The sequence below is a fragment of the Haematobia irritans genome, chromosome 1, assembly GCF_050003625.1.
Source record: "Haematobia irritans isolate KBUSLIRL chromosome 1, ASM5000362v1, whole genome shotgun sequence".
NCBI lineage: Eukaryota > Metazoa > Arthropoda > Insecta > Diptera > Muscidae > Haematobia > Haematobia irritans.
In genome coordinates this window covers 70,543,376-70,556,082 of record NC_134397.1, presented here as the reverse complement: position 1 = coordinate 70,556,082, position 12,707 = coordinate 70,543,376, and the positions used below count along the sequence as shown (strand labels likewise).

The window sequence follows — 12,707 nt, the reverse complement described above, 5'->3', positions numbered from 1 at the left end:
GCATATTGAATTTGGTTGAAATCGGTTCAGATTTACATATAGCTCCTATATATAGTTTTCGCCCCATTTACACTCCAATGCTTTAGAGGCCAAAGTTTTACTCCGAGTTACGTGAAATTTTGCACAGCGAGTGGGTTTAACATTATAAATATGCATACCGAATTTTATTGAAATCGGTTCAGATTTATCTCTCATAATATCTTTCGTCCGATATACACTCATTTGACCACCGTAGATCAAAATTTCATTCCGATTTACTTGAAGTTTTGCAAAAAAAAGTAGAATTAACATTCGTGCTATGCATGCCAAATTTGGTCAAAATCTATTCAGATTTAGATATAACTTCCATATATAGCTTTCGCCCGAATTAGATTCATATGACTACGCACAGAGAGTGCAATTAAAATTTTAGCAATGTGTGCCAAATTTATTTAAAATCGCCTCAGATTTAAAACCAAGAGAGTTCACGTTAGCGAACTTCATCGAATTTCGGAACAAACCATAGCCATATTCGGGAGTTTTACACGTTCTAGCGTGATAGTCTTTTATTTTTGTTATTAGTAATATTAAAAACTTAATTTAATTTCATGAAAAAATTAAAAAAAAAGATCGGAAAAATATCTGTGGGTATATAGCTATAAAGCAATTTAATTAAAATTCACGAAAAAAAACCAAACTAGATCACTAAAAAATTCCGTAAGTGTATTTGAAATTGGGGTTTGACTTGCAAATCCGCCTTTAACGTCAAATTTCAGCTTACCGCGAGTGCACTGTATAAATAGCTCCCAACAAATTTGAAGCAGTTGAGATGGCCCCGCCGACTCTAGACTCCACTTACTTGTCTGCAAAAGGTTTTCAAACCACAAAAAATAATAGGGGCGAATTTAATTAACTACGAATCACCCATTAATTTATATGTTCCACAGTCCACTTTATATAGCCACTCAAAATATCAATAAAACTATAGCATATCTTTAGGCTCATTAAAAAATTTCTTTACAGATCTCGTAACTTCCGACCGGGTAGTATGCGAAAAGTGCGAAGACGAGCTGTTTTCAAGAATGGTGACTGTAATGTTCTGCAAAAAAATTTGACAAGACGTCGTTTGCGTTTCCTCCAAGATATGTACACCACATTGGTAGACTCACAATGGCGTTGGACTCTGCTAGCCTTTGCATTATCCTTCATATTATCTTGGTTGATATTTGCTGTATTGTGGTGGCTTATAATGTACACACATGGAGATTTGGAGGAGCTACATTTGCCTCATAATCAGGGTAAGTATTAAATATCAAATTGAATTCAAATAATAGTTTTCTATAATTACCAGAGGAAAGTGGCTGGGAACCTTGTGTGTCTGCCATCAATGGTTTCACTTCCTGTTTCCTGTTCTCAATTGAGACCCAACATACCATTGGTTATGGTGTACGTACCACTTCCGAACAATGTCCTGAAGCGATATTCATGATGTGTTTCCAATCAATTTATGGTGTAATGTCTTCGGCTTTCATGGCTGGTATAGTTTTTGCCAAAATGACTCGAGCCAAGCAAAGAGCCCAGACTTTGTTATTCTCCAAGAACGCTGTCATTTGCCAAAGGGATGGAAATCTCAGTCTAATGTTCCGTGTTGGTGATATGCGTAAATCCCATATCATAGGGGCTGGAGTGAGAGCTCAATTGATTCGTACACGCACTACCAAAGAGGGAGAAGTAATGACTCAACATTTCACCGATCTGGATATAGGAGCTGATGAATGTGGTTCGGATATCTTTTTCATTTGGCCCATGGTTATTGAGCATAAAATCGATGAAAATTCACCTCTGTACAATATGTCGGCCACAGATTTATTGCAGGATAAATTCGAAATTGTTGTTATACTGGAGGGTACAGTGGAGTCCACCGGTCAATCGACACAGGCCCGTTCCAGCTATATTAACACTGAGATATTATGGGGTCATCGTTTTGATCCTGTGGTGGTTTACAATAAAGATCGCCAGGCCTATGAAATCGACTATGCCCGTTTCAATGAAACCACCCAAGTGGATACTCCTTTGTGCAGTGCCCGAGATTTAAATGAGATCTACAAAATTCAAGAGGGTTTCACCACACCAGGTATGTGATAATCAAAAAGTTATTCTCACTTGTTCTTTGTGTGTTTTTTTGGTTTTGGATTGTTTGCATCATTGAACGTTTTTGTCTAAAATCCCCCATTTTGGTTATCCCGCTTGTTTTAGTTGGTCATGTCTTAAAATTATTGGATTTTTTAAGTTCGTCTCATTGTTCATCATTATTGGGCGCCTCATGTGGGGGTTATGGAAAGGTGTAGTAATGTGGAAAAAAATTAATTGGTAAGCCATAAGTTTTCATAAAAATAAGATTGTGGCATAGGGTGGCAGTAATATAATACACTAGAAAAAATATTGAGAACATATTTATCTGTAAATACTAAACTGAATTTATGTCGTTGTCAAGTAGTGGAATCAGAATGTTGAGAATGAAGTTATTCCTTTCCACGTAACAAATTTTAACCAGATCGGATGAAATTTGCTTCTCCAAGAGGCCACTTCTTAGATTTGGTTTATATGGGAGCTATATATAATTATGGGCGCATAACTTGCTTCCTTCGGAAACGGGTGTGATTTCAAAAGACGGAGGGGCAGACGGACAGATTGGCATCGCTAGATCGACTCACAATTTTACCACGACCCAGACTATATACTTTATGAGATCTGAGACCCATCCTATGGTGGATGGTATAAAAGAGAAAATTATACACAAATGAAGCATAAGAATTTACTAAATTCGTATTTCCCACACATTAATTAAACTAACGCTAAATTTAACTTATTTTTTGGAAACAATTTATTTGCTTGTAGTTAAATTTTATTATTTTTATCGAAATTTTCACAGCTTAATGAAATCTTACTTTTCTTACGTATGTCTCAAAAATTTTATGTGTATAAAGTTCAATGACCATACACATAAATTCAATATGAACTAAAGCAAAAGAAGATTTTCGGACGATTGCCAAAAATAGTAAGAATGAACTACTGTATGGTTAAAATGGTCATGATTTGGCGCCAACGATTTTCTTCTTTACTTTTAGTTAATTTTTTCTTCTATGAGATGTTTTTTTTTCGGTGCACAAAACAGTTCAGAATTTTTTAAAATTTGTATGGTTTACCGCAAATCCTTCCTTCTTCAACTTCGTAAAGTGCTAATAAAATTAGTAACAAGTGAAAAAATTAATTATATCTAATAAATTTTCTTCAATTTGTCGAAAACTATTTATTTATTTATTTTTGTTATATCGACGTTTGTAATACGGTTAGTTCCCCACGAGAAATTGGTGCACTTTGCCACTGCTGGACCTATCACAGGGCTTGGATCAGTGCTTCAGTTTGTCGCAATTTCTAAATGTTCATATAATTTATTGATCTCTATACTCTCTTTATATTAATATGATGGGATTTAAGCATTTACTGAAATAACATTTTCAGAATAATCTATTTTTTTAACAGATTCCAAAAGTTTTTCCATTCAGGTGCTCAAATCAAATATCTGGCTTAGAGCTTGTCCCAGACTAGTTCATTAGAATTTATCTATTGGATTGTCTCACTAAATTGTCCCAGGACGTGTCCTTTGATATGAGTCCAAATTGTGGTCTAAAGTGTACACTCAAAAAAAAAAAAAAAAAGTTTACTTGGATCCCAAGATTTTGACCTTCTCTTAAGGATTTTGGTATTGATTCCGAGCGAAAGATGCGGCTCCTTTAAAATAAAGACATTTTTGAGCGACCTATATGGCCTTAAATCTAGGATCAATAAAATTAAAATTACGATTCAGATCTCATTTATCGAATTCTAATTTCCTTTTCGGGGTATTATTAATTAAGCTATTCACGTACAAACCAATGCCAGTTTAAAAATCCAAATTATAGCGGATACCTTAAAGTAAAAATGTTTTCTTAATTCCAAAAAAAAAAGAAAAAAAAAAACACTTTAAACCAAAGATGCTAAATCCTCAAAATATATCTTAGCCTATATTTGAAGATTTTTTATCTCAAATCTAAAGATTCAATGTTTGAGTTAATTTAAGGACGATTTATTTAAATCATAAATATGTCTCTTTATTTTAAGGAAAATTTTCCTTAGTTCAAAGACATGCGACTTTAACGGAGGGACGCAAATTTACAAAACTTGTGTCCTAAATTTAATGAAAAAAAAAATTTTGAAGTAAAGATTATAAACTTTGTTTTAATTTAAATGTCATTATTTTAAAGAAATCTGTCTTTAATATTTTGTAAATTGTGCATCCTAAAATTTAGGTTGCATAATCTTTAATATTAAGTAAATATTTTTTTCAGTGTAAAATTACCCCGGCAATCATAAACCCATATTATAGAGACCGATTCTTTGAAACAAGAATATACGGCCGTAAGTTCGGCCAGGCCGAATCTAATGTACTCTCCACCATGGATTGCATAGAAACTTCTACGAAAGACTGTCATCCACAATCGAATTACTTGGGGTGTGGTATCTTAAAACTTCTTAACATCGTTTTCTAAATTGTGAGTTAGTCCATACGTGGTATATATTAGACAAAAAAAGTTATGTATAGGTAAGTCTACAAATAATTACGAATTGACATGGACTTTTGCACGGTACGTAGAGAGCCAGAATTGAAATATGGGGGTCACTTATATGGGGGCTATATAGAATTATGAACTTGATATGGACCAATTTTTGTGTGATTTATCTGAGGGCTATATATAACTATAGACCGATATGGACGTAGTTAGGCATGTTTGTTAACGGCCATATACTAGCACAATGTACCAAATTTCAACTGACTCGGATGAAATTTGCTCCTCCAAACCAAATCTCGGGCTCGGTTTATATGGGGGCTATATATAATTATGGACTGATATTGGCCACTTTTGGCATGGTTGTTAAATATCATATACTACCACCACGTACCAAATTTCAACTAGATCGGATGAATTTTGCTTCTCCAAAAGGCACCAGAGCCCAAATCTGGAGATCGGTTTATATGGGGGCTACATATAATTATAGACTGATATGAACCAATTCCTGCATGGTTGTTGGATACCATATACTAACATCACGTATCAAATTTCAACCGAATCGGATGAATTTTGATCTTCCAAGGGGCTCGAAACGTCAAATCTTAGGATCGGATTATATGAGGCCTATATATAATTATTGACCGATTTCGACCAATTTTTTCATGGGTGTTTGAGGCCATATATTAAAACCACGTACAAAATTTCAACTGAATCAGATGAATTTTGGTCTTCCAAGAGGCTCCGGAGGTCAAATCTGGTGATCGGTTTATATGGGGGCTATATATAATTATGAATTTTGGTCTTCCAAGAATCAGATGAATTTTGGTCTTCCAAGAGGCTTCGGAGGTCAAATCTGGTGATCGGTTTATATGGGGGCTATATATAATTATGGACCGATGTGGACCAATTTTTGCATGGTCATTAGAGGCCATATACTAACACCATGCACCAAATTTCAGCCGTATCGGATGAAATTTGCTTCTGTTAGAGGCTCCACAAGTCAAATCGGGGGATCGGGTTATATGGGGGCTATATATAATTATGGACCGACGTAAACCAATTTTTGCACGGTTGTTAGAGACCATATACCAACACCATGTACCAAATTCCAACCGGATCGGATGAAATTTGCTTCGCTTAGAGGCTCCGAAAGCCAAATGGGGGGATCTGTTTATATGGGGGCTATATGTAATTATAGACCGATGTGAACCATTTTTTGCATGGTTGTTAGAGACCATATACCAACACCATGTACCAAATTTCAGCCGGATCGGATGAAATTTGCTTCTCGTAGAGCAATCGCAAGCCAAATTTGGGGGTCCATTTATATGGGGGCTATACGTAAAAGTGGACCGATATGGCCCATTTGCAATACCATCCGACCTACATCAATAACTACTACTTGTGCCAAGTGTCAAGTCGATAGCTTGTTTCGTTCGGAAGTTAGCGTGATTTTAACAGACGGACGGACGGACGGACAGACATGCTCAGATCGACTCAGAATTTCACCACGACCCAGAATATATATACTTTATGGGGTCGTAGAGCAATATTTCGATGTGTTACAAACGGAATGACAAAGTTAATATACCCCCATCCTATGGTGGAGGGTATAAAAAGATAATTGGCGCCAAATCATGATTTGAACCATACAGTAGTTCATTAGTACTAATTTTCGGAATCGTACAAAAAATTTCTTCTGCTTTAGTTTACATTTAACTTTTGTATATAGTCATTGAACGTTATACCCACGTTTCGTTCATAAAATTGAGCCATTATTGGGATAAGGAAAATTTCCGTAGGATTTTGAATTAAACAAAATAAATTTGAATTAAACAAAATAAAATTTAACTACAAGCAAATCATTTTTTTTGCAATAAAAATAAGTTAAATTTAGCATTAGTTCTTTCTTTGGGTGTATTCACATTTTCTTAGAGTACGCACTAAAATATCATTGACTAAATTTTCTGTGTGAATCCTATTATGAGTATCATGTGATGCCTCAATTGAAAATTATATTATTATAAACCTGTAAAATGATAATCACATTATAAAGATAATTCACCAGCCCATAAAAGAACATCGTATCCACATGAAGATTGCTTGAAACATCATCTTCTCCCCCCATAACCGCATGCCCTGCACAAATATTGATCTTTTGTTAATTAGCTTTGTAGATAACAAATGATTGGAATAAAATCAAACAATATTGGAAGCACTTAAAAATTTATGTCCATTTTTGTGTGTTTTGTTCACTGCTCGTTGGTTGTTTGTTTATTGTGTTATTTGTTAAGATGTGATGTTTATGTTTTTTAAATGTTTTGTTTTGTTTCGTTTTTTTTTCTTTTCTTTAGCAGAAACCACATTTACCATGCGTCAATTGTCCCTCAATACATCTGAGCAAGCATCATAAAATAGTTACCATAAAATCCAATAAAAATAAAATCCAGCCATTTCATACAAATCAAACCACAATCGATCAAAAGAAAAATAGTTTTTAGAAAAGAGGAGTTTGAAGCAGCAAAGGAAACAAAAAAAATATATATATATAGAGATATAATATAACAATTTAAATTTTTTAGGGTATACAAATCTTAGAAAATCTACAATAGATTAGACTTACGAAACACCAGAAAAAGTGAATTCATATTTTTCAATATAACCATCAAAAAATTACTTACAGAAATGTTCTTTTTACGATTTACAATCGTCTTTTGTGTTTGGCATAAAAAATGGTTTGGTGTATGACCATTAAACTCTTTCTATAAAAAACAAAGAAAATCTAATTAATGTTACACCTTTTTATTGTTAGTTATCCGTTAAATTAGTTTACTCAAAATATATGAAAAACAATCTTTTTTGTTATGTTGTCTTTTGTTATGCCTTTGTCAAACATTAGAATATTTGCAAATATATATTGTCGTAGTTTTATTATAACCCCAAATAAAAATAAACATCTAATAACACTTAGTAATATTATTTTCAATAACTTTCTAATTGCCTGCCTTTATATATTTTCTTTTGGTTTTATAATGGTTTCTTTTTGCAGACATTTGTAGACCATTCTCCAAATCTATTTCAGGTGAATTCCCTTTAGGCCGACAAAGATCGTCCCCAATAAGTCCACCATGGTCTACGAAAAAGCTTAATACGGTTTATCGATGGCAGTTTTCGAACGAAATTTAAAACATAGAAATATTTTAATAAATAAATACTATGATCATTAGTATAATTTATATTACATGAATTTGTTTTATTTGCTAGAAGTACAGTTTTTAGGGGTGAGTATTTTTGAAAAGAAAGAAACAAAAGACTTAAGACATGAACTCGATTTATTATACTACGACCCGGCAAAAAAGCATCGCCAAAAAAGTAGTGACAATGTTTTTTTTTGTTTGATCCGGAATTGGTGAGAAATTGCCGCAGAAGAGATGAATTTAACATGGGCTTATCATATGACGGATATCCACCATTCAACAGCCGTTGCACTGAATTTGTATGGGTTCTTAAGGTGAAATCCGAATTAATATTTTGGATGTGAATTTTGTTAGATAAATATTTTTTATACCCTCCACCATAGAATATACCCCCCATCCTATGGTGGAGGGTAACTTTGACATTCCGTTTGTAACACATCGAAATATTGCTCTAAGATCCGATAAAGTATATATATTCTGGGTCGTGGTGAAATTCTGAGTCGATCTGATCATGTCCGTCTGTCCGTCTGTTGAAATCACGCTAACTTCTGAAAGAAACAAGCTATCGACTTGAAACTTGGCACAAGTAGTTGTTATTGATGTAGGTCGGATGGTATTGCAAATGGGTCATATCGATCCACTTTTACGTATAGCCCCCATATAAACGGACCCCCAAATTTGCTTTGCGGATCCTCTAAGAGAAGCAAATTTCATCCGATCCGACTGAAATTGGGTACATGGTGTTAGAATATGGACTTTAACAACCGTGAAAAAATTGGTCCACATCGGTCCATAATTCTATATAGCCCCCATATAAACCGATCCCCCGATTTGGCTTGCGGAGCCTCTAAGAGAAGCAAAATTTCATCCGATCCGGCTGAAATTTGGTACATGGTGTTAGTATATGGTCTCTAATGACCATGCAAAAGTTTGTTCACATCGGTCCATAATTATATATCGGCCCCATATAAACCGTTCCCCAGATTTGAACTCCGGAGCCCCATGGAAGAGCAAAATTCATCCGATTCAGTTGAAATTTTGTACGTGGTGGTAGTACATGATTTTTAACAACCATGCCAAAAGTGGTCCATATCAGTCCATAATCAAAAAAATCCCCGATATATATCGATCCCAAGATTTGGTTTTGGAGCATCTTGGAGGTGCAAATTTCATCCGAGTCAGTTGAAATTTGGTACATTTGGTATATATAGCCCCCATAAAAACCGATCCCCGATTTGGCTTGCGGATCCTCTAAGAGAAGCAAAATTTCTTCCGATCTGGCTGAAATTTGATACATAGTGTTAGTATATGGTATCTAATGACCATGCAAAAATTTGTTTACATCGGTTCATAATTATATATAGCCCCCATAAAAACCGATCCCCGATTTGGCTTGCGGATCCTCTAAGAGAAGCAAAATTTCATCCAATCCGGCAGAAATTTGGTACATGGTGTTAGTATATGGTCTCTAATGACCATGCAAAAATAGGTCGACATCGGTCCATAATTATAGCCCCCATATAAACCGATCCCCAGATTTGAGCTCTGGTGCCTTTTGGAGAAGCAAAATTCATCCGATCTAGTTGAAATTTGGTACGTGGTGGTAGTACATGATTTTTAACAACCATGCCAAAAGTGGTCCATATCAGTCCATAATCATATATATCCCCCATATATATCGATCCCGAGATTTGGTTTTGGAGCCTCTAGGAGGAGCAAATTTCATCCGAGTCAGTTGAAATTTGGTACATTGTGCTAGAATATGGCCATTAACAGCCATGCCTAACTAGGTCCATATCGGTCTATAGTTATATATAGCCCTCTGATAAATCGATCCCCAATCACACAAAAATTGATCCATATCAAGTTCACAACTATATATAGCCCCCATATAAGCGACCCCCATATTTAAATTCTGGCTCTCTACGTATCGTGCAAAAAGTCAATATCGATTCGTAATTATTTGTAGACTTACCTTTACATAACTTTTTTGTCTAATGTTAAGAAGTTTTAATATTCCACAACCCAAGTAATTCGATTGTGATGACAGTCTTTCGTAGAAGTTTCTACGCAATCCATGGTGTAGGGTATATACGGCCGAACTTACGGCCGTATATACTTATTTTTATATTTTGGTCTGAAACGTTTGACCTCAAATATTTTCGAAAATTTTCAATTTTTCTAGAATGGATTGGCATTTTTTTCGACAAGATTAAAATTTGTATTGTTTTATTAATTCTTACTCTGTTTTTAGTCAATATATACATTTTGGGTCAGTTAAATGTCGCAAAAAAGAATAAGAAATAAATAAGAAGAGAAATAAAATTTCAAAGAATTTAAAACCACAAATTTACATTTGCGACTATTTAAAAAAAAAAAAATCTGCAAAGGATCCGAAAACAAAGTACTTGCGTCCTATATCCAGCTAATGTAGATTCCAGTTCATATGTTTGGGACTCAAACCACTTTTGTGGCAGCCCTGTGTTTTGGGGATCTTATCTATGATGCACATTCAAGATTTTGTTGTATGAAGATCATTTTACGTACCACACCCAGAGAAGGAATATGATAGGCTCCTATAGTATTATTATTTTTTGGACGTTGGACATGTAACATGTTACTTTCTCGGACATTATGTATCTGAAATCCCCATTTGTTACCTATCATATTCCAAATATTACCGGAAACAGCATGAAACAGCATGAAGACTATGTTTAATTTGCTCGAAACGACGCAGGAAAACCAGCGTCGCAAAAAAAGTGTTGAAAATGTTCTTTTTGGATCCGGAAGTGGTGCAAAATTGGCGCAGAAGCGATGAATTTAACATGGACTTGTCATAAGACGGATGTCCACCATTTCACCTGCCGGTGCACTAAATTCACATCACTTCTTAAGATTTGATGCGAATTCAGTGTTTTGGATGTGAATTAAGAAATTTTGTGATATTTTGACAAATAAACATTTTTTTTTTAATTTTATATGATTTTTAATGCAGTCTTACGCTTGTCTAACATGCGATCTAACATCTTGCTGTCGAGGACTTGGTCCGAAAAACTTTTTTCGCACTTCTTAGTACACGGATGAAAAAGACTGTTTTTCATATGTTTGGCTATAAACATTATATGTTTGGAACACAAATTTTTAAACACAATATTTTTGAGTGCAAGCATATAATGTTCATAAACTAGCATAACATGTTTGGGACATATATGTTAATATGTTAGAACATATTATGTTTGGGACATAAAATGTTTGTAAATATAATATGCTTGGATGCAAACATATATTAATTTAGAAATAGCCTATAAACATATATGTGTTTAGTAGCTTGGAGCGCTATTTAACAGGGAGCGATATTGAATTAAGTTGGTGGTTGCTTGTTATTACAAAATTAACATTTTATTTTTCCTTGGGCAATTGATCAGCTACTTCTTTGATCCTTACAAACTGTGTGGTCCGCTGTTCGAATCCCCGTCCGGCAAAAGGTAAAATTAAAATAAAAAAAACATACAATTGAATAATTTCTTCTACAATGTTTGTATTACAGAAAAAGGTGCTAAGAACTAAAAAATCTCGTGGAAGTGAGAAAGATGTGGGGGAATATACAATTGGGTAGAAACCAAATTTTGAGCATTCAGGTCGAAAACCTATGTTGTTAGCACCTATATTATCTGTTTATTTTCATAATTCATTATGATTGTAAATATATAAATAAATAAATAAAATTTTGAGCACAATATTGTTTGGGAGATTTTTTTTTTAAGCATATAATATTTTTGGGTGCAAAATGCTTCCAAACATATTATATGTTCACATAATAACATATTGTTTTTTGGAAGACAACATTATTGAATTTGGATGCAAAAATACAAAATGTTTGGAACTTAGACTACCCAAACATATATTGTTTAGACCAATATGCTTTCAAACATATTATATATTGGAAGAGATCAAACATATAAATGTTTGGGCAATACCCAAAAATGTATATGCTTGAAGCAAAATATGTTTGGGAGTATATGTTACAGAAGCGATTTTTTGTGAGCGTGTAGATACCAGACATTGTTTTCTCAATTTCTCGACATTTTGCTTTGGAACCATACCATCCAATGCTCCTTTGTTAATGATAGCCATCACAAGGCTGTCTTTAGCAACTGATTCAAACGATCTTTGATCCCTATTGGAGGAAGGGAGCTCATTCGGGGATCGTTCCCTTTTTCCAGCGTCAAGAATTCCTTGAGCCCATTTTAAAGAATCGCTTTGTTTAGCCGACAACGTGCTTGGGTCGACTGATCCTAATTTCTTTAGGATAAACAAAGCATTTCTGTGTTCTTTGAATCTCTCCCGTGAGGGATTACCTCCTTATGATGTCGTCACCTTAGAAAAGGTTCTACTTGCTAAAGTGTCTTCACCTGTCGACCCGTCTACAGGTCGACTAATAGGGCCTAACTCTTGGTCATTGACCAAATTTATAGCTTTTGTCTATACCCGTCCACTGGGCCTGTAGTTAGCAATCCAGTGGATGAATTTGAATTTCGCTGCATGGTGGATTAATTTACCACCACACTTGAAATTCGTACTTATTACGATGAAAAAATCCGCTATTAAAAACACGTCCGTTCAGTTCGACGGTTGAATGATGACTGCAATGGTGCTGGTTCCTGATCCATTAACATTACAATCGTCTGTATTTGGGTTTTGATGGCCAATCGAAGGGGTAAATTTTTAGCTGACCTCTTTGGTAAGTAAACTCGATCAGTTTGTTTGCCAAAAGCCGGTCAAATTTGGAATGATTTCACATCGGAGAAAACCAAATTCGGTAACTGGTAATTTTCGCGCCATTTATCCTTGGCTCTTTCCAGTCTAACTTTTATTGTGCATCGATGAGCTCTTGCACTTTTTAAAACTTGCATGACTTTAA

General features: G+C 34.6%; 1 protein-coding gene across 7 annotated transcripts in view; it reads left to right on the top strand.

Annotated features, from left to right (window-relative positions):
- Window positions 1-7,830, top strand: part of Irk2 (Inwardly rectifying potassium channel 2) — a 74,333-nt gene extending 66,503 nt beyond the window's left edge. For 3 of the 7 annotated variants that reach the window (XM_075290693.1, XM_075290692.1, XM_075290697.1), the window contains 3 exons: window positions 1,003-1,277; window positions 1,331-2,113; window positions 7,639-7,830. In XM_075290693.1, the coding sequence (XP_075146808.1) occupies window positions 1,003-1,277; window positions 1,331-2,113; window positions 7,639-7,775 (1,195 nt within the window). In that variant the 3' untranslated portion in view covers window positions 7,776-7,830. Of the gene's footprint in view, window positions 1-1,002; window positions 1,278-1,330; window positions 2,114-6,943; window positions 7,560-7,638 lie in introns of those variants that run through there. The other 4 variants (XM_075290696.1, XM_075290698.1, XM_075290694.1 and 1 more) reach the window with 3 other exon arrangements.
- Window positions 7,831-12,707: the final 4,877 nt, after the last annotated feature.